At 43.4% G+C, this 23,242-nt stretch overlaps 1 protein-coding gene across 3 annotated transcripts in view; it reads left to right on the forward strand.

The window, feature by feature from the left end:
- LOC110522440 (ATPase family AAA domain-containing protein 2B) overlaps positions 1-23,242 on the forward strand; it is a 161,445-nt gene that overhangs the window by 22,483 nt on the left and 115,720 nt on the right. For all 3 annotated transcript variants that reach the window (XM_036976043.1, XM_036976044.1, XM_036976045.1), the window contains 11 exons: positions 148-375; positions 583-757; positions 4,168-4,256; positions 4,420-4,579; positions 6,294-6,384; positions 7,924-8,035; positions 8,289-8,488; positions 9,694-9,835; positions 10,196-10,382; positions 10,489-10,674; positions 21,740-21,875. In XM_036976043.1, coding sequence (XP_036831938.1) covers positions 148-375; positions 583-757; positions 4,168-4,256; positions 4,420-4,579; positions 6,294-6,384; positions 7,924-8,035; positions 8,289-8,488; positions 9,694-9,835; positions 10,196-10,382; positions 10,489-10,674; positions 21,740-21,875 — 1,706 coding nt within the window. The remainder of the gene's footprint in view (positions 1-147; positions 376-582; positions 758-4,167; positions 4,257-4,419; positions 4,580-6,293; positions 6,385-7,923; positions 8,036-8,288; positions 8,489-9,693; positions 9,836-10,195; positions 10,383-10,488; positions 10,675-21,739; positions 21,876-23,242) is intronic.

Consider the following 23,242-nt stretch of genomic DNA (forward strand, 5'->3'; position numbering starts at 1 on the left):
CCAGGGATTGAACCCACTATCCTGTCATTCCAAGTGCCATGCTCAACGAACTGAGCTACAAAGGACCACAGCACATCGACCGGTAAAGGTAGGTCTATCAGTGTTGAGCTGCAGATATATCAGTGCTAACGCTTGTTATTTGTAAAGGTGTCTGCCTATGAACTTGCGAGCAGAGGACCTGGCCAGTGGGGTGCTGAGGGACAGGGCCAAGGTGGGAGCTAGCCTCGCTGATGTGGACCCCATGAATCTGGACACCTCAGTGAAGTTTGACAGCGTGGGAGGGCTGTCCAAACACATCCAGTCCCTGAAAGAGATGGTGGTCTTCCCTCTCCTCTACCCAGAGGTTTTCGAGAGGTTCAAGATTCAGCCACCAAGGTAAAGGGCAAAGCCACCTGGAAACTCGCATTATTCATGTTCAGACATATCAAGCATGTATCCTTCTTTGTTTGCCATTTCTAACTGTTATTTACTTTCAACAAGCCAGATGAGGGGAAAATTGAATGGTCACAATGTGTAGTTCCTCAATCAATAAAAGTGAGACTTGTTATTTACCTCTCTGTCTCTCACTCCCCCCCCGTACAGAGGGTGTCTGTTCTACGGCCCACCAGGTACAGGAAAGACCCTAGTAGCGCGGGCTTTGGCCAACGAGTGTAGTCAAGGTGACAAGAAAGTGTCTTTCTTCATGAGGAAGGGAGCTGACTGCCTCAGCAAGTGGGTCGGTGAATCAGAACGACAGCTACGCCTGCTCTTCGACCAGGTGAGCTTGAGCCAAGGCTTATCAGTTTGACATCATCAGGGACTTTATTTCATTAATTACCTGTGTGTTTCTATTGTGCTTACCAAAACACTGTCTGTTTAGGCTAGCTGATGCACCTCTAGTCCAGAGTAGAGGTCTTCAGTTGGACCTGTTCTGAAATGGACCTAGGGCTTTCCCACCCGGTCCCGATATGCATAAATTAATAAAACAATGTATAGAGACCCCTTCCGAACGGATCCGAAGACAACTAGACCGTTCCATAAAGACCTGGTTGGATCCAGACTCTATGAAAGTGAAGAAAGCAGCAGAAAAGTCATTTTTTAATGCTACTTTATTAACCAGAGCTGCTAAAGTATGAGATGAGGGAGAGAGGAGCAGCTTTAGCAGGCGGGGAGAGGCTGTACTGTGAGCGGGTGACTGCAACCAACCAAGCTGACTCGCGCAATAGCAGACTAATAACTGCCACAGTTAGGTTATTTAGAATCCAATATGATTACGTAGTACCTGTCTTGACTGCATCAAACTGGGAGAAGCTAGCTAAAGTTAGCTAGCTAGGCTAACTGAGGCTGCAGTGCTTTCACTTTCTCATCCTACAGTTACAAATAACTGAACTCTTCAGAGAAGGTTTTCCACTAGATGTTGCAACGTTGCTGTGGGGACTTGCTTCCATTCACCCACGAGCGTTAGTGAGGTTGGGCACTGATGTTGGGCGATTAGACCTGGCTCGCAGTCGGTGTTCCAATTCATCCCAAAGGTGTTCGATTGGGTTGAGGTCAGGGTTCTGTGCAGGCCAGTCATCTTCTTCCACACTGATCTCGACAAACAATTTCTTTATGGACCTTGCTTTGTGCACAGGGGCATTTATTTGTATTTTTTAATATATATTTATTTACCCTTCATTTATACAGGCTTTTCTCATTGAGAATATCTCTTTTCCAAGAGAGACCTGGTCAAATAGCAGCAGGGGGAACAACGTTTCAGACAACAACCTACATACATTAACACAACATTAAACAAAATTATAGACACACATACAGTACAACAATTACATATTATGTAAAGAAAACACGAAAGTCTTGACTAAAACAGCTGTCCTAAAGACAATAACTCTTACATGATATCTATACATCTATCAAGTGTTTAAACTCCACCAACAAAACTAGATCATCGAATTAGGTTGAAACAGGAAAGGACCTTCCCCAAACTGTTGCCGCAAAATTGGAAGCACATGAAAAAGCACCTGAACCATGAAAAAAAGCCCCAGACCACTATTCCCCCTCCACCAAACTTTACAGTTAGCACCGCACTATGCATTAGGGGAGGTAGCGTTCTCCTGGCATCTGCCAAACCTAGATTAGTACGTCGGACTGCCAGAGGGCGAAGCGTGATTCGTCACTCCAGAGAACGTGTTTCCGTTTCCGAGTCCAATGGCGGTGAGCTTTACACCACTCCAGCTCACACTTGGCATTGCATATGGTGATCTTAGGCTTGTGTGCAGCTGCTCGGCCATGAAAACCCATTTCATGAAGCTCCGGACTAACAGTTATTGTGCTGACATTGCTTTGGGGCAATTTTGGAACTCTGTAGTGAGTGTTGCAACTGAGGACAGACGATTCTGTGAGCTTGTGTGGCATACCACTTCGCGGCTGAGCCATTGTTGCTCCTAGACGTTTCCACTTCACAATCACAGCACTTACAGATGACTGGGGCAGCTCTAGCAGGGCTGAAATTTGATGAACAGACTTGTTGGAAAGGTGGCATCCTATGACGGTGCCATGTTCAAAGTAACTGAGCTCTTCAGTAAGGCCATTCTACTGCCAATGCTTTGTCTATGGAGATTGAATGGCTGTGTGCTCAATTTTTATACACCTGTCAGCAGCGGGTGTGGCTGATGTAGCCAAATCCACTAATTTGAAGGGGTGTCTTCATACTTTTATACATAAAGTGTATCGCCTTTTGCAACACACGTAGCTCTGACTGTAGCCTATTCGTCTTTGATTGGCCATCGCTGCCTGCACCTGCCCGCCTGTCCAACATCACTACTCTGGACGGCTCTGACTTAGAATACGTGGACAACTACAAATACCTAGGTGTCTGGTTAGACTGTAAACTCTCCTTCCAGACCCACATCAAACATCTCCAATCCAAAGTTAAATCTAGAATTGGCTTCCTATTTCGCAACAAAGCATCCTTCACTCATGCTGCCAAACATACCCTTGTAAAACTGACCAGCCTACCAATCCTCGACTTTGGCGATGTCATTTACAAAATAGCCTCCAATACCCTAGTAATACCCCAGTGCAATCCGTTTTGTCACCAAAGCCCCATATACTACCCACCATTGCGACCTGTACGCTCTCGTTGGCTGGCCCTCGCTTCATACTCGTCGCCAAACCCACTGGCTCCAAGTCATCTACAAGATCCTGCTAGGTAAAGTCCCCCCTTATCTCAGCTCGCTTGTCACCATAGCTTCTCCCACCTGTAGCACACGCTCTAGCAGGTATATCTCTCTAGTCACCCCCAAAACCAATTCTTTCTTTGGCCGCCTCTCCTTCCAGTTCTCTGCTGCCAATGACTGGAACGAACTACAAACATCTCTGAAACTGGAAACACTTATCTCCCTCACTAGCTTTAAGCACCAACTGTCAGAGCAGCTCACAGATTACTGCACCTGTACATAGCCCACCTATAATTTAGCCCAAACAACTACTTCTTTCCCTACTGTATTTATTTTATTTATTTATTTATTTTGCTCCTTTGCACCCCATTATTTTTATTTCTACTTTGCACATTCTTCCACTGCAAATCTACCATTCCAGTGTTTTACTTGCTATATTGTATTTACTTTGCCACCATGGCCTTTTTTGCCTTTACCTCCCTTATCTCACCTCATTTGCTCACATCGAATATATACTTGTTTATACTGTATTATTGACTGTATGTTTATTTTAAACTCTGTGTCGTCGTATGTGTCGAACTGCTTTGCTTTATCTTGGCCAGGTCGCAATTGTAAATGAGAACTTGTTCTCAACTTGCCTACCTGGTTAAATAAAGGTGAAATAAAATTTAAAAAATCAACAAGTTACACGCTCCACTCTCGTGAAAAGCAAGAGCAGCTGCAAAATGATAAAATGTATCTTTCTCTACTGCAGTAGTTGCGTTCTGATCTGTACGGGCTCTTCCGGAACAGTCGGTTAAAACTACACTTACCCGTGACAATCCATATCAGATCTGACCCAGACCGTCACATTATTTAGAATTCTGAATCCGGACCTGCTGGGTTCTGGGTCTTGGAGATTCTGGTACAGGTGGATCCGTGAAGACCTCTAGTCCAGTGTGTTGTTACTTTGTGAGAGGAGTTAGACTTTCGTGATCATTGTATTAAGGTTGTGTGTTCCTCTCTCTTCTAGGCGTACCTGATGAGGCCTTCCATAATCTTCTTTGATGAGATAGACGGGCTGGCCCCAGTGCGCTCCAGCAGACAGGACCAGATACATAGGTACTATTTGACGCAGGACTAGCAGTTTGGTTTAGATATCTCCATTTGATGATGGTCTCTGATAATCAATAATGAAAGTGAGTGATCAGTTTTTACTATGGTTTGACCATAATCACTCTCTTTCCTCTCTCCCTCACTATCCCTCTTTCCTCTCCTCCTCCAGCTCCATAGTGTCCACTCTGCTGGCGTTGATGGATGGTCTGGACAGCCGAGGGGAAATCGTGGTCATCGGTGCTACCAATAGACTGGACTCCATAGACCCTGCTCTACGGAGGCCTGGACGCTTTGACAGGGAGTTCCTCTTCAACCTGCCTGACAAGAAGGTGAGGGAGTGGCGTAGTTAACAATTTCAACACACCTGCCAATATGAATCATGTATAGGATTATGGCACAATGAATACACTATGTTGGTGATGTGTTGATACTGTAATCCCAATCAATGAATACACTATGTTGATGTGTTGCTACTGTAATCCCAATCATTTAAAGTATGTCTATGGATGGCATAGAATGTTTTTTTGGAGTTTTATCCTTGTTAAGATAGTGTCATGCTTGTTTGTGTGTGTGTTCCAGCTGCTGCTCTGTGTGTGTGTACTCCACACATTAGTCCCAGTTTAGTGTGACTGTGTGTCAGTCCCAGCCCAGCGCTGCATAGCAATCAGTCGACCTCAGCAGAGACACACACACACTAGGGTTGGGCGATATTACGACGATGATTGTCGACATCGTGATGTGATAGATGATGGTTTAGCCTACTTGAACTTGGCTGGTGCCCTGCAGTAAAGAACAGAGTCTCGCAGGGCATCACACAAGTGACATTAAGTAATTGATTTTCCTATTACCATTTGCTATAGCCTATTTCAATAAATATGTGATACAGAAAATGACAGTCAGAGTGGAGAATTTCACCAAAGCAGCGTAAAATGTTGATCTGTCAGATGGATGGGGATTAGGCTGTAGGCTAAACCTATTAAAAAACTAGTTAAGGTGTGTCCTTTTTTATTTATATATATATATATATATTACCTTGCCTATATTCCCTTCTCTCTCCATTCCATAGGCTATGACTATGACTGAAGGCTACACTTCATTTTATGTATGGCTTTCTCCTGGTTGAACAATGAATGTAACGGAGTTCCATCTCAGTTATTTGAAGCCTAAAACTGTAAGGAACCAGGAGACTAATAATGAGAGACATCAAATAATATCAATTTCCTATAGAAGCTTCTAATGACAAGTTTAATCTTAAGGAAGATGTGATCCTGCGGGTAGGGAAAATCCCTCCATGCTGAAAACCAGATGGCTAATAACCCATGCTCATTCCTCCTCCTGGCCTCATACTAACTTTACGACAAGTTTAAGTTACGAACTGTAGTTTATTAGCCAAATATTCTAGCCTACGAAGGTGTTGTCCTGAAATTATTGGATTACAATAATTAAATTCTATACAGCCTAGGCATAGGCTGTTCTCAATCACAGCTTTACGATAGGTAGAACAAACAGTATTATTTATTTTTCTGTTATTTTGAGGCAAATAAAGCAATTTATTATCCAGTTGTGAAGACTGTCGGCTGCTTCTATCCAGCCAAGGATGTCACTACGGTAAGACAGCCCATTCTTCTCTGCTCCATCACAGCGCGCCACACACACACTCTAACCTGCTCTATGCTGAAGCTCCTCCACCAGAAAGGACCATTAGAAAAGTATTGGCCTGCACTTACGCTCTGCCCAGGCTTTCAACAACAGTATCGTTCGTCATGATTCGTCCAGTTGCATTCGATTACCCACTATAGCCCATCTGTCGTTTTAGTAAAAAATAATGAAAATGGGTTGGCCAATAGGGGGCGATAACATCACAATGTTTTATGGTTACACATATGTCAACATTTTGTACACACGCACAGAGGGAGACAGCTGGCAGAGAGACCAAAAACCCACTGTGGTGTGAGCAGGGTGGTTTTAGTTATTTATTAAATGTTTCTCTATCCCTCTCCCCTCTCCTTCTTTCGGTCTTTGTCTTTTTCTCTCTGTTCCTAGGCCCGAAGGCAAATCCTTGAGATCCACACTCGGGACTGGAACCCCAGACTGGCTGAGCAGTTTGTGGACGAGCTGGCGGAGAAATGTGTCGGTAAGAGATTGACTTATGTTAGGTTTTATTAATGTTTGTAACTTTTACGAACTCTACTGTTCAAAAGTTTGGGGTCACTTATACATTTCCTTGTTTTCCATGAAAACCTACATGAAATGAGTTGCAAAATTAATAGGAAATATAGTCAAGATGTTGACAAGTTTATAAATAATGATTTTTGAAAAATGAAATAATAGTTGTCTTTCAAACTTAGCTTTCGTCAAACAATCCTACATTTGCAGCAATTACAGCATTGCAGACCTTTGGCATTCTAGTTGTCAATTTTTTCAGGTAATCTGAAGATATTTCACCCCATGCTTCCTGAAGCACCTCCCACAAGTTGGATTGGCTTGATGGGCACTTCTTACATACCATACGGTCAAGCTGCTCCCACAACAGCTCAATAGGGTGACAGCAAAATGGTGTGATAGCCTTCCTTCTTCAAGATCCCTTTTACCCTGTACAAATCTCCCACTTTACCACCACCAAAGCACCCCCAGACCATCACATTGCCTCCACTATGCTTGACAGATGGCGTCAAGCAGTCCTCCAGAATCTTTTTGTTTTTTTTCTGTGTCTCACGAATGTTCTTCTTTGTGATCCGAAAACCTCAAACTTAGATTAGTCTGTCCATAACTTTTTTCCGATATTCCTCTGTCCAGTGTCTGTGTTCTTTTGCCCATCTTAATCTTTTATTTTTATTGGCCAGTCTGAGATATGGCTTTTTCTTTGCAACTCTGCCTAGAAGGCCAACATCCCGTTGTCACCACTTCACGGTTGCTGTTGAGACTGGTGTTTTGCGGGTACTATTTAATGAAGCTGCCAGTTGAGGACTTGTGAGGCGTCTGTTTCTCAAACTAGACACTAATGTACTTGTCCTCTTGCTCAGTTGTGCACCGGGGCCTCCCACTCTTTCTATTCTGGTTAGTGCCAGTTTGCGTTCTTTTGTGAAGGGAGTAGTACACAGCGTTGTACGAGATCTTCAGTTTCTTGGGCATTTCTCGCATGGAATCGCCTTAATTTCTCAGAACAAGAATAGACTGACAAGTTTCAGAAGAAAGGTCTTTGTTTCTGGCCATTTTGAGCCTGTAATCGAACCCACAAATGCTGATGCTTCAGATTAAAGAAGGACAGTTTTATTGCTTCTTTAATCAGAACAACAGTTTTCAGCTGTGCTAACATAATTGCAAAAGGGTTTACTAATGATCAAATAGCCTTTTTAAAATGATAAACTTGGATTAGCTAACACAACATGCCATTGGAACACAGGAGTGATTGTTGCTGATAATGGGCCTCTGTCCGCCTATGTAGATATTCCATAAAACATCAGCCGTTTCCAGCTACAACAGTCATGAACAACATTAACAATGTCTACACTGTATTTCTGATCAATTTGATGTTATTTTTAATGGACACACAATTTGCTTTTCTTTCAAAAACAAGGACATTTCTAAGTGACCCCAAACTTTTGAGCGGTAGTGTAGATGTTTAGTTTACTTCCTTTTCGGTACTTTCATTGACACCACTCCCTTGCTCCAGGTTACTGCGGTGCCGACATCAAAGCACTTTGCACAGAGACGGCCCTGGCGGCGCTGCGGCGGCGCTACCCCCAGATCTACGGCAGCAGTGTTAAGCTGCAGCTGGATGTCAGGTATCCATGGAGAGGAGGAAACTGAAAGTCCATATTAATGGACTGGAATCCATTGTCTTGTCTGCATGTGGCCAATCCTAACTTCCACTTAAGTTTAATTTCCATGTAGTCTCCTATTGACATCAAAGCATGGTTAATACACAATTTTAATGAAGTGGAAGTTAGAATTCTCCCCTAAATCTGTATGATCTGCTGACACTGAATTTCCATTCTGGATCAAGTATTCATTTATTGATCTATCTGTCTCTATCAGTACCATCGTGCTGGGGCCTGGGGACTTCAGCCGCGCCTTGCGGACCATCGTCCCAGCCTCCCAGAGAGCCCAGGCCCCTCCAGGCCGAGCCCTGTCCCCAAACATACGCCCCCTACTGGCCAACACACTGGACACAGTGCTGGAGGTCCTGCTCCGAGTCTTCCCCCATGCAGAATCACAGCACAGGGAGAGTAGAGGAGGTACGGGTTCGGTCTTTCTACCCGTCTGGGGATCGCTCTTTCTACCCGTCTGGGGATCGCTCTTTCTACCCGTCTGGGGATTGCTCTTTCTGTCCGTCTCTCCTTTTGCTCCCTATTTTGCTCCCCCCCTACTTTCTCTTGCTCTCTCTCACCCCATATCTACTGGGAGTTGTACTATCTCTCATGCTTCTTTTAATAACTTCCCATTTACCACTCCACCGTCCTTCCTAATAAACCATGTCTCTACTAATAAGACCAGAGCTTTCTCTAGTTTCCCCCCCTTGCTGTAGTAATTTCTGCTCAATGGGCTGTTAATAGGAGTTATTTTAAATTGGAAGGACTTAAACATTTTTGTGGAAATTTTATAAAACACATCTGGCTTTTTTTTACCTGTGGGATCGTCTGAGACCAGCTACCCGGACAGCTGATGAAACTGGGTTTGCACAACCAAAGAATTTCTGCACAAACTGTCAGAAATGGTCTCATGGAAGCTCATCTGCGTGCTTGTTGTCCTTACCAGGGTCTCGACCTGACTGCATCTCGGGGTCGTAACTGACTTCAGTGGCCGAATACTTATCTTGGATGGCCACTGGCACGCTGGAGAAGTGTGCTCTTCACAGATGAATCCCGGTTTCCACTGTGCCCGGCAGATGGCAGACAGCGTGTATGGTGTTGTGTGGGCGAGCGGTTTGCTGATGTCAATGTTGTGAACAGAGTGCCCCATGGTGGGGTTATGGTATGGGCAGGCAGGCATAAGCTAAAGACAATGAACACAATTGCATTTTATTGTTGGCAATTTGAATGCACAGAGATCCTGAGGCCCATTTGTCGTGAAATTCATCCGCCTCCATCGCATCAAGTTTCAGCATAATAATGCACGGCATGTTGTAAGGATCTGTACATAATTCCTGGAAGTGGAAAATGTCCCAGTTCTTCCATGGCCTGCATACTCACCAGACATGTCACCCATTGAGCAGGTTTGGGATGCTCTGGATCGACATATACAACAACGTGTTCCAGTTCCCGACAATATCCAGCAACTTCGCACAGCCATTGACGAGGAGTGGGACAACATTCCGCAGGCCTCAATCTACAGCCTGATCAACTCAATGCGAAGGAGTTTTCACATCTGGGTTTTCAGATTTATTTTTAGGTGGCACACAGTTTGTTTGACAGTATTTCCTCCTGACCTTCCTTCCTACTAGACATTGACAATCTGCTAGAGGAGGAGTTCAGTGAAGAGGAGACGGATGGAGCAGCTCCCTCCATCTACCACCTCCAGCCTGGATCCCCTAAGATGCACACACACCCCTCTACGGCACACACACCCTTCCTACACTTCACCACGTGAGTCTGACTACACAACACACCTCTACCCCTAGCCACACACACCCCACTGTATCAGTGCATTTTAATGCCACCTTGTGGCCACAAGGAGAATGACATGAGCAAAGTTAAAACCATTAGTCATCCTTCAGTCCTGTCATCAATACAGGAGAGGGAAGATAAATGTTCTCTTAGATTCACATCAATCTACGAGGTACTTTATCAGATAATATGTTTAAAGATTTTGAAATATGATTATGCACATTATAGTCCTCTAACAATTTTTAGTTTAATCAATCAACTTGAGACTGATAGCCTATTTGGTAATGTTAGGACACATTTAAAAAAGAGAAGCTGATTCTCACTCTCTTCTCCCTCCAGATCAGCTCTCCACCAGCCCACGTCGTACCGGCCTCGCCTGCTGCTGGCGGGTCCCCCCGGCTCGGGACAGGGTTCTCACCTGGCCCCTGCTGTGTTACACCACCTGGACAAGCTGTCTGTCCACCGTCTAGACCTGCCCACACTCTACTCTGTCAGCGCCAAGACACCTGAGGAGTCCTGCGCTCAGGTAACACACAACCCTCTACATATATAAACACACACACACACACACTCAGATCGCAAATATGTATATCGCAAATGTATGATGTTTGGCTGTTGTGTGTGTCCGTCAGGTGTTCTGTGAGGCGCGTCGGAGCGTGCCCAGTGTGGTGTTCATGCCTCACATCTGTGATTGGTGGGATTCGGTTAGCGACACTGTAAAGAACACCTTTCTCTCTCTGCTCCAGGACGTCCCCTCTTTCACCCCCCTCCTCATCCTCGCCACCACAGACACCTGCTACACACAGCTACCGCAGGAGGTAGGCTAAACACACCAGGGTTTCTGTTAGCCGGTAATAGCCGGCTTTTAGCCGATTTTTAAAAAAATAAATAAAATTAAAAGCCGATAAATAAAATCTAGCACAAGCCAATTGCCCAGGAAAAAAATAAAATAAATCCCATTGCATAATTGAAAAGTACATTCCAAAAGAAAATGTGTGCTTGTTTTGAAATACTTATGAAAATGTTAATGTTTTAATGTTGGCAGCTGAAATGGTTAAAGAGTGGTAGCATTTAAAATGTCTACCACTGTGTTCTTATTTTTGGTCTTTTGATCCATTGCGTTTTACGCTAATAACCACTGTTTATAGTTTACATGTTAAGAATGTGAAGTTATGACAGCCTGAACATGTGGAAGTTGGTTTTGGGTTCTCTAGCTTGACCGGTTCAATAGTTACTGTTGGTGAGTTATTTAATGCTAATTTATGCAAATGTACGTAGTTATAGTTGATAAAGGTTTTTAATAATTTGAAGTTAGTATAGCTTGAACACGAGCAAGTTGGTTTGGTGTCTTTAGCTTAAACGGTTTGCGTTACTGTTGGTGAGTTGTTTTATGCTAATTTACATGATTTGATAAATATTTGAAAGAATTTAAGTTAGGATATCTTGAACATGTGGAAGTTGGTTTTGGGTTCTCTAGCTTGAACGGTTCAATAGTTACTGTTGGTGAGGAATAATATGCAAATGTATATAGTTATTAGGGATGTGACAATGGAAAACATTTGACTGTTTTAAACAGACTTAAAAAAAAAGTGATAATGCAGAATAATAGTCCTATTGCGTATGTATCACCGCTAGGGCCGGGCAATATAATTATGTCTACCGCGACCCTTTACAGAGAGAGAACGCAGCTACAGTAGCATGTCAATAATTGATAACTTTTCAGACAATACTTTTTTTTAAAGTACCGCATTAGAAGTGTCTACCTTTTCAGACAGTAGAATTCTGCTCCTGGTTATAGTGTTCTATTGTTTCCCTGACACTAACAAACGTCGCTGGCTGATGTCCTGCAGTGTTGTTTATGGTAGGGTAGCAATATTTGCTTTCTTTGTACTAAATGTCTCGGTAAGTTGTGATATTTAACAAACGTTACCATACTTTTTTAAAGAGGGGTCTGCGTGCAGGCAGCTTGCAGGCTAGGATTGATAGTTCTGGTCGCCTAGTGATGGAAGTTACTTACTTTACAGACAAGTGAAATGAAAAAGGCCTAGCCTACCCTAACAGACAAATAACATTCCCAACATCAGTGCCCGACCTCACTAATGCTCTTGTGGCTGAATGGTAGCAAGTCCCTGCAGCAATGTTCTGACATCTAGTGGAAAGCCTTCCCAGAAGAGTGGAGGCTGTTATAGCAGTAATGTACCAACATCTAGTGGAAAGCCTTCCCAGAAGAGTGGAGGCTGTTATAGCAGTAATGTACCGACATCTAGTGGAAAGCCTTCCCAGAAGAGTGGAGGCTGTTATAGCAGTAATGTACCAACATCTAGTGGAAAGTCTTCCCAGAAGAGTGGAGGCTGTTATAGCAGTAATGTACCAACATCTAGTGGAAAGTCTTCCCAGAAGAGTGGAGGCTGTTATAGCAGCAATGTTCCAACATCTAGCGGAAAGCCTTCCCAGAAGAGTGGAGGCTGTTATAGCAGTAATGTACCAACATCTAGTGGAAAGCCTTCCCAGAAGAGTGGAGGCTGTTATAGCAGTAATGTACCAACATCTAGTGGAAAGCCTTCCCAGAAGAGTGGAGGCTGTTATAGCAGTAATGTACCAACATCTAGTGGAAAGCCTTCCCAGAAGAGTGGAGGCTGTTATAGCAGTAATGTACCAACATCTAGTGGAAAGCCTTCCCAGAAGAGTGGAGGCTGTTATAGCAGTAATGTACCAACATCTAGTGGAAAGCCTTCCCAGAAGAGTGGAGGCTGTTATAGCAGTAATGTACCAACATCTAGTGGAAAGCCTTCCCAGAAGAGTGGAGGCTGTTATAGCAGTAATGTACCAACATCTAGTGGAAAGCCTTCCCAGAAGAGTGGAGGCTGTTATAGCAGTAATGTACCAACATCTAGTGGAAAGCCTTCCCAGAAGAGTGGAGGCTGTTATAGCAGTAATGTACCGACATCTAGTGGAAAGCCTTCCCAGAAGAGTGGAGGCTGTTATAGCAGTAATGTACCAACATCTAGTGGAAAGCCTTCCCAGAAGAGTGGAGGCTGTTATAGCAGCAATGTTCCAACATCTAGTGGAAAGCCTTCCCAGAAGAGTGGAGGCTGTTATAGCAGCAATGTTCCAACATCTAGTGGAAAGCCTTCCCAGAAGAGTGGAGGCTGTTATAGCAGCAATGTTCCAACATCTAGCGGAAAGCCTTCCCAGAAAAGTGGAGGCTGTTATAGCAGCAAAGGGGGGGACCAACTCCATATTAATGCCCATGATTTTGGAGTGAGATGTTCGATGAACACGTGTCCACATACTTCTGGTCATGTAGTGTATCTAATGAATAGAAGATATTAAAAGGAGAAGGATTTAAAATTGTTTGTTCAAGAAGTATACATATCAAATCCTTTTACAAGCAATCTAAACCGGGGCAGTCTGAACATCTCAACGTTGGTTTGGAGTTGATCGTTTAAACGGTGAAAGTCTGGGCCTTTTTTTGCCATTTTTAAATGAGTTATGTTTATCACACGCGCACAGCATACAGATACAGAACCTGTAAGCGAAACATCTGTCAGACGGTGTGAGAGCTACTGCTACGGTTCTGTAACAGTTTAGTAGTTGCTGCTGGAGTGAGACGTGCTTTTATAAGCCCAATCATTGCGTAGCAATTCTAAATGCAATAGCGTCTTAAAGTTTTCTTTGAAGGCCACAATTTGAAAATAGCTATTTTTATTTTTCAACTGGTAATTTGAAACATGCTTCCCATTCGCCATTCAAGTGCATATAGGCTTCAGCGCGTCACACCACGTCACACAGCGCGTCACACACCACGTCACACACCACGTCACACACCACGTCACACACCACGTCACACACCACGTCACACACCACGTCACACACCACGTCACACACCACGTCACACACCACGTCACACACCACGTCACACACCACGTCACACACCACGTCACACACCACGTCACACACCACGTCACACACCACGTCACACACCACGTCACACACCACGTCACACACCACGTCACAGCACGTCACAGCACGTCACAGCACGTCACACCACTGCACTGGCCTGGAGGCAGTAAGCATTTTGAAGACATATACTTGATTATTTGAAACCTGAACGTTTCCCTTCATATTGTGAGGCATGTCTTACCTTGCTTCAAAGTAGCCTAGCCAAATGTCCAACCAATTATTTTATAAACACTTCCATTTGCAATTTGAAACCAGTAGGCCTAGCCTATTTCTTTCATTGTCCAGTAGCCAAAGGCACAACCCTAGTCATTAGCAAGTCGTATTAGTTGTTGCATCTTTAGCTCTCCCCTCTTTCTAGATTTAATGGATATTTTGATCTCTGTCACTGGCATGTGCAGTGTGCTTTTGACAATGCTGTTTTCCTGCTAATTGCATTACGGACCAACATTTGCATTGTGTGCATTGCTGTGCTTATAATGTGAAGAAATAATTTATCATTTTAAGCTAAACATTTATGTTGCATCAGCTTCATTGCTTTAAAAAAAAAATGTGTGTGTGTAAAATATGTCCTGGAGTCTGTTTCAAATAGTCAATTTCTTATTCGCCCAAAACGACAAGCTAACCAATAGAATACTATGGGGATGGTTGATTGACTTGGGCTAGTGATTTTGCTCTTCGTTACCCATGTTGTTGGCTGAGGAAAAGTAAATGCAGTTTTTCTAACATCTTCAAAGTGCGCATCGGAATTTGCTAAGAAAGATGCACATCGTTACATCCTCAAGTTGCATGCTCTGTTAAGATGAATTACCATAATCTAAATGTGATTTCTGTCATTCTGAGCACTGTGGGTGGACGCCCTAATCAGGTTACGCACCCAATGGGTCAGAAACATTTCCAAAATGTCCGTTAAATTAAAATACTGCTCGGCACCACATTGTTCCTTGCACACACACATATACACACACTTAGTGTTCATCATATTTTCACTTCACCACTCGCTTTCCCCCAATCTCGTTATCTCCGTCTCTCTGTCATCCTGTTTTCTCTGCTACCGCACGGCAAGCGGTACTGGAGCGCCAAGTTTAGGACCAAAAGGCTCCTCAACAGCTTCTACCCCCAAACCATTAGACTGCCGAACAATTCATATAATCGCCACCAGACAATTTACATTCACTCATGAGAGAGAGATCTTCTTGCTAGTCAAACAACAAAAGGATATATACAGTTAAAGTCGGAAGTTTACATACACCTTAGCCAAATACATTTAAACTCAGTTTTTCACAATTCTTGACATTTGATTCTTGTTAAGATTCCCTGTCTTCAGTCAGTTACATGCTGACCAGACTGGACACGTCGCAAACTAAATGTAGAAATCGATGTTCTTCAGTTACTGCACCCACACTGCTCGTGCCAACGAGCGTCTGCTGCGCCAAGGGATAAAATAGAAGTCCTTTCTATTTCTGACGCAGATCGCGCTGAAAGTCCTGCCTCTCCCATCTCCTCATTGGTTTATAGAAGCAGGTACCCATGTGCCATCTCCTCATTGGTTATACCCAGGTGGGTGATTGAAAGACGAAATGCTTTGCCGGTTGTCGTGGTAAAAATGTAGATGCCAATCACAATATACATTCAAAGATGAAAAAGCCTGGAAGGAGGAGAGATGACTAGAAACAATTCGTTTGGCCGTTTTATGTGTGGATTAATTGTCGGAGTAGAGGACCTTGTGCATTTCAGGTAAAATAACAACTCAATGTTTATATCCCAGGACAAATTAGCTAGAAACAGCAAGCTAGCTAAATAGGACACATTAGCTAGCAAGTGCAAGCTAACTAGATAAATTGCCATACATGTTCAATGCTTTTTGACCTGTCCCCAAATTAATGTCATTGGTTCAGAGTTTGTTTTGTTATTTTAACCTGCGTGTTGTGATCGCGTTTGGTGTAGGGTGACAAAATAAATGTATGCTCGATGGCGAACGTGTGCACCCGGTTTCGGTTCGGTTTTAGGATTACCACTTCATTTTAAGAATGTGAAATGTCAGAATAATAGTAGAGAGAATGATTTAGTTCAGCTTTTATTTCTTTCATCACATTCCCAGTGGGTCAGAAGTTTACATACACTCAATTATTATTTGGTAGCATTGCCTTTAAATTGTTTAACTTGGATCAAACGTTTTGAGTAACCTTCCACAAGCTTCCCACAATAAGTTGGGTGAATGTTGGCCCATTCCTCCTGACAGAGCTGGTGTAACTGAGTCAGGTTTGTAGGCCTCCTTGCTCACACACACCTTTTCAGCTCTGCCCACAAATTTTCTATAGGATTGAGGTCAGGGCTTTGTGATGGCCACTCCAATACCTTGACTTTGTTGTTGTCCTTAAGCCATTTTGCCACAACTTTGGAAGTACGCTTGGGATCATTGTACATTTGGAAGACCCATTTACGACCAAGCTTTAACTTCCTGACTGATGTCTTGAGATGTTGCTTCAATATATCCACATTTTCCTGCCTCATGATGCTATCTATTTTGTGAAGTGCACCAGTCCCCCCTGCAGCAAAGCACCCCCACAACATGATGCTGCCACCCCCGTGCTTCACGGTTGGGATGGTGTTCTTCAGGTTGCAAGCCTCCCCCTTTTTCCTCCAAACAAAGTGATGGTTATTATTGCCAAACAGTTCTATTTTTGTTTCATCAGACCAGAGGACATTTCTCCAAAAAGTACAGTCTTTGTCCCCATGTGTAGTTGTAAACCGTAGTCTGGCTTTTTTAATTGCGTTTCTGGAGCAGTGGCTTCTTCCTTGCTGAGCGGACTTTCAGGTTATGTCAATATAGGACTCGTTCTACTGTGGATATAGATACTTTTATACCCGTTTCCTCCAGCATCTTCACAAGGTCCTTTACTGTTGTTTTAGGATTGATTTGCACTTTTCGTTCTTCTCTAGGAGACAGAACGCATCTCCTTCCTGAGTGGTATGACGGCTGTGTGGTCCCATGGTGTTTATACTTGCGTACTATTGTTAGTACAGATGAACGTGTTACCTTCAGGCGTTTGGATGAACCAGACTTGTGGAGGTCTAAAAAAAATGTCTGGGGTCTTGGCTGATTTCTTTTGATTTTCCCATGATGTCAAGCAAAGAGGCACTGAGTTTGAAGGTAGGCCTTGAAATACATCTACAGGTACACCTCCAATTGACTCAAATGTCAATTAGCCTATCAAAAGCCATGCTATAATTTTCTGTAATTGTCCAAGCTGTTTAAAGGCACAGTCAACTTAGTGTTTGTAAAGTTCTGACCCACTGGAATTGTGATTAAGTGGAATAATTTGTCTGTAAACAATTGTTGGAAAAAGTACTTGTCATGCACAAAGTATGTCCTAACCGACTTGCCAAAACTATAGTTTGTTAAGAAGAAATTTGTGTAGTGGTTAAAAAATGAGTTTTAATGATTCCAACCTGAGTTTATGTAAACTTCCAACTTCAACTGTATGTATATAATTACATCTGGGGGTTGGCAGCTCAAAGCTTCACCCCTTGGTACATGCTGTCTAGAGCTCTCAGCAGTTGGCCCTACATGCCCTCCTGCTCTACGCGGGGTGTTGCAGGGGGAAGTGTTTGTCTCACTATGGTCGACTCATTAGCATTGGGGGAACCTGGTCTGTTGGATAGATGGGTTTTCTATCTGTCTCTGGTTTCCTCCTATTCTCTCACTCTTCCTCACTCACTCACATAAAACCTGTAACTAACCATTGGGGGGACCACACAACTGGTATTTTTTGTCGGGGTCGCGATTGCAGTGGGGACAATAAAAACAAAAAATGAGTATGGTTTGGGACAATATACATACGTTTTGGGAAAGGCACTTTGGAAAAAACTACTTGACTAAATCTATTTGTTTCTCTTAATTTTGATAAGAGAGATGAACATGTAATTCATTTAAGGTTATTTGTTGATGTAAAAATCTAAATGTACTGATTTTAGATTTGGGTTAGGGTGTGTGTCTGTCTGTGTGTCTGTCTGGTTGGTTGGTACAGATGAGGTCTGCTGAAGTTTGAAATTTAGTCTGTCCTTCCATGGGGTATGTTCTGGCACACATTGGTGACAGCTATCCTCACAGCACTTCTCTTTGACAGGGGTTTTTGTCCCTACACAACACCACCACCACTCTTACAGTACCAGTCTGGAAGAGGGAGAGTGTGATGGGCAGGGAGAGTGCAACAGAGGGGGAAGGCAGGTGGTCCCAGCTGCCAGTCTCCCCAGCACATGTCTGGAATCCATACCCACGTAAACAGCATCTGGGCTGCAGCTAGGCGTAGGACTGGATGAGTTGGTGATGGTTGTTTCTGGGGGTGGGTAGTTAGGGGCTGGGTGGGGTGTCTGAGGCTGAAAGAGTGCCTTAAAGCTAGGATAGAGGTGGGTAAGTGTGCAGGTAGTGGGAGAAGGTTGGAGGTTAAAGGAGCTTGTAGGGGATCTTTGTGCCTGATCAGAGTGACTCATTGCTGGGCTTCAGAGGCAGAGCGAGTTCCAGTGTGTGGTCTGTCAGCGTTGTCACACTTCCGTAGAATCATCCATGTCCCCAACACACACACACACACACACACACACACTAGTCCCCCACCCTGAGCTGGCAGGAGTATGCAGTAGTGTGGATGTGTGTGTTCAAAACCCATGAACAGCAGGCACAGCCAATACAAGAATGGTGGCAACACCATTGATTTAAACTCGTGTTTTAAACCATTCAATGAGCTGCAGCTGCTTCTGAAGTACAGAATGTATCTGTCTTTATTGTAAAGGCTGGAGAGACACCCATAGATCTCAGCTGTCATTGAAAACAATGGCAACAGAGACACGCACACTATTTTAGTCTCTTTGTTTGAAGCCTTTAGTTTAGAAGGCATGAAGGGTGAAACCAAGAGTCAATTTTGGGTTCTTAGAAAACAATGAATACTGGATTGGGGAGAGGGTTTTTTGTTTAGATGGGATACGGTTTATGTCAGAATAGACTTTTCGTAGCAGGTTCGGAGAACTTACGCAGCAACTTAGGAGAATAAGGTTAGGAAAAGGGTTAGGGTTAGCTAAAATGCTTAATTCTACTTTGTCACTTTGACAAGCTGTATCCCGACTAGTAATGAGAGGGGAAGATAATCCCCCTCCGTTTTTCTGCTTGTCTTTTAGCTGGTGCTGAGGCCATAATCAAGCTGCAATTCAATGGAACATTTGAACACAGAAACGCGCCCACACACTCCACGATACCTAATCAATTCCTCTCCAACTGTATTGTTCATTTCTCTTTTTAAAATGTGTTTATCGATCAATTCATGTCTCTCTTGAGTGGCAGCTCTGTCTTGTTCACTACAGAAAAGGGGTGGAGGGGGAGAGAAGTGAGCGGGGAGAGAGCTGGAGGAGCAGAGGGGGAGAGAGCTGGAGGAGCAGAGGGAGAGAGAGAGAGAGCATTTTTTTATTTTAGCAGACCAAAGGAATTGTTATTCTTCCAGAGCAGCAGAGGCTTGGCTGCTGTGTGCCACTGATCCTCAGCCAGGTAGACCTCTTCTCTCTCTCCATCCCTCCTCTGTTCATCCCTTTCTCCTCTCTCCCTCCACACATCCCTGCGTACTCCACGGCCTTCCTTGGGCAGGCTGGAGTAAAATCATTACCTTGTGTGTTCTGCAGACAGAAGCTCCCCTACTGTCTTTCTCCCTAACACACCTCTGTCCATCCCTTTCTCTCTACCTCCCTCTTCCTTTCTCTTCCATCCCTCACTTTCTCCATCCCCCACCAAGGAGTCTCTGGCCAAGAGATGGGGAAAGAAAGGAGAAGAGGGAGAGAGAAAGAGAAAACAAACTTGTCAAAGAGAAAGAAAGAGGGAATGAATCTGAGAGACAGGGAAGATATGTTAGGAGGTGAACAGCAGGCTGTGGAATAGAAGCTGTGTAAGCCCACCCTCTCAGGGTGTTCTGCACAGTGATTGGATGTCAAGCTCTTTAAAACACATTCTCGACATGGAAGTCTAGGGTTGTGTACTATACTGTCGGTTAACTAATTCCTGAAGACTCATTAACGCCTAGGCTTTAGATCAGTTGGCTGACTGGCTTTCAACACCAGGTTGGTAACTTAAGCTGACCACTGAAGGGTCATTACCTTTTGGCCCAGTAGTTGTCTGTCTGTACTGTTAGTCTTGTTGAGTCAGTATATTTACTAATCTTCCCAAACCCACTATGAAGTACTAGTACAAAGAATTTGATTTCTCCTAAAGCCTCTGATCCCAACTCATGAATACTGCATTCCTAAAAACAACACATCTTCTGATGGGTTGACTGAGACATGTACACACCAATGGAGCCGGGATGTGGGCTTCTCTCTCTAACTACCTACTCAACATTCAACTCCAGGTAACAGACAGAAGGTTGAAGACTAAAATGGACAAGTTAGGACAACTTGAATAAAGCATAAAACATGAAGTTGTTGCCCTGATGCCAGTTAGTATAAGCATTAACAAACACTAGACATTGACTTAAACTAGCTGAAGCAGAACCAGACAGAAACTAAAAGCACACAGCAAAAGTGTTTTACAAGACAAGTCCAGGGCCCGGTTTCCCCAAAAGCATCTTAAGGCGAAGTTCATTGTTAGAACCTTCGTAGGAACATAGTTAAATCTCCAAGCTGTTTCCCAAAACCATCGTTATTAACGTTGCACTAGAAAACATTCGGAATCTAACGCCTGCCTCAGACCACTCGTAGAACATCTAAGTGGGTCGTTAGATATTTGTTTTGTCCTCCTTGTCACTTTATACACACAGAATTGTGTGAGAATATCTCTGTTACAGAGAATCTCTCTGTAACTGCCAATAACTTGAGAACGAAGTGGACTACAAATACAATGTTGCCCATGTCTTTGCAATTGATATCAACAAGCAACATATAAAAAAGATGCTTCAAATTAGAATTGAGATTACTGCATTAAAATATAAACAGAAGGCTATAGGCCTATTTCAATCATATTGAAGACATTTGATGTTCAATCAATTGATTTCTATGTTGCTACTTGCAGGCTACTGTCTGTAATTTTGTTAAATATAACATGAGCAATGATGTGCCAAATTGGTGATTTAGTGCATTTTTTATTGGGTAAGCAATAGATTTTTTCTATTTATTTATTTATTTTTAAAATACATTTTACCCCCTTTTCTCCCAAATTTTCGTGGTATCCAATTGTTTTTTTAGTAGCTACTATCTTGTCTCATCGCTACAACTCCCGTACGGGCTCGGGAGAGACGAAGATTGAACTTGTCTAACACACACCCACCCACCCGTGGTCTTGTTGTAGCAGCTAGACAGACTGACAAGCTAACATTGACGGTCAATATCAAAAACCCCATCGATCCTCTTCATGGAACACATCTTTGTGTTTATCCTTTATCTGAAATTCAGCGTTTCTCATTGTGGCATAATATTGATGTTTGCTCCATCCCGGCTTTGTGTAGCTCCTTTGGGAACCGCTAATTTAATCTTTGAGCTTTGAAAAGTAAAGTTGTAGAAAGTGAGTGGCTCAACAGTAACAAGGCAACAGGTGGTGAATGAAGCAGGATCATATATTACTGTGATATTATTTTACAGATAAAGAGAAGAACCCACACATTGCTATGTACAGTACGTGCTCCCAACTTAAGTTTATGACAGCGTGGGCAAGCTTTTGTTTAATGGGTTGGAGGCACTGTCCTACCACCTTTTATTCATTCATCATCTGTCTTCTGTTACTGACCTTGACACTTCAAAACAATTGTCTTCAATATTACATTGGCTTTTCCCTCAACACCAAGTCTGGACAAATCCAATACAAATATTCTGATCCCATACACCAGGCACAAATCCATTGGATATAGTGGAACTGAGCTGTTTCTACAGTGGAGATGTTGTTGTCTCTCCCAGGTGAAGTTGATGTTCCAGAGGACGTACGGAGAGGTGGTCAGTCTGTCTCCACCTGGAGAGGAGGACAGACGAAGGTTCTTCACTGACCTGCTACTGGTACAGGCTGCTAGAGCATCGCTACCCAGGAGACATACAGGTACTATGCATTCACACACGCAGAGACTTACAGGTTATTACACACACACACACACACACACCAGGGTTGGGTCAATTCCATTTAAATTCTAGTTATTTCCCAAAGTCAACCAAATTGGAATGTGAATTTCAGTGTACCTTCTGAATCTTTCATCTTGTCTTTCCGTTTCCTCTCTCCTGACGCACACATTGCTCAAACCACTGTACAGCTAAATTTCTCTTTGTGCTCTTGAGTCCTTTAATTTTTCCTTCACGTGGAAAATATACATTCTATGGCCTAGTAAGAATGTAACAGGAGGGCTGACTAGTCGTAACAGCACCTGTAGTACTCCCATCTCTCTCACATCTCCCTCTACGACACTCCCCAACCTCCCCTACCATTAACATCCCTATACTCTCCTCCAGCCTCCCTTTTTGTCCTCTGTTCCTTCTCAGTTTAAAAGAGTTGTACACCGTGGCTTTCAAATGGAAATAAAGCAGCGCCGATCGCAGCATCCTCATTGATGCAAAGCAGGGGTCCCACACGTACAAACACACACTTACCCACACGCTTGACGTTCTCTTAACCAGCTTCACCTGGAATGTTTTTTTCCTACAGTCTTGAAGCAGTTCCCACATGCTGAGCACTTGTTGGCTGCTTTTCCTTCTCTGCAGTCTGACTCTTTGCCTTGATGACAGCTTTGCACACTCTTGGCATTCTCTGAACCAGCTTTATGAGGTAGTTATCTGGAATGCATTTCAGTTAACAGGTGTGCCTTGTTAAAAGTTAATTTGTGGAATTCCTTTCCTTAATGCGTTTCAGCCAATCAATTGTGTTGTGACAAGGTAGGGGGGGGGGATACAGAAGATAGCCCTATTTGGTAAAAGACCAAGTCCATATTATGGAAAGAACAGCTCAAATAAGCGAAGAGAAACAACAGTCCATCATTACTTTAAGACATGAAGGTAATTCAATACGGAAAATTTCAGAAACTTTGAAAGTTTCTTCAAGTGCAGTCGCAAAAACCATCAAGTGCTATGATGAAACTGGCTCTCATGAGGACCGCCACACGAAAGGAAAACCCAGACTTACCTCTGCTGCAGAGGATATGTTCATTAGAGTTGAATTGCAGCCCAAATAAATGATTCAGAGTTCAAGTAACAGACACATCTCAACGTTTCAGAGGAGCTGTTCAGAGGAGACTGCGTGAATCAGACCTTCATGGTCGAATTGCTGCAAAGAAACCACTATTGAGATGGTTTAGAATGAGACGGACTGCACAGTGAAGGAAAAGCAGCCAACAAGTGCTCAGCATATGTGTGAACTCCAAGACTATTTGAAAAGCATTCCAGGTGAAGCTGGTTGAGAGAATGCCAAGAGTGTGCAAA

The sequence above is a fragment of the Oncorhynchus mykiss genome, chromosome 4 (genome assembly GCF_013265735.2).
Source record: "Oncorhynchus mykiss isolate Arlee chromosome 4, USDA_OmykA_1.1, whole genome shotgun sequence".
Lineage (NCBI taxonomy): Eukaryota > Metazoa > Chordata > Actinopteri > Salmoniformes > Salmonidae > Oncorhynchus > Oncorhynchus mykiss.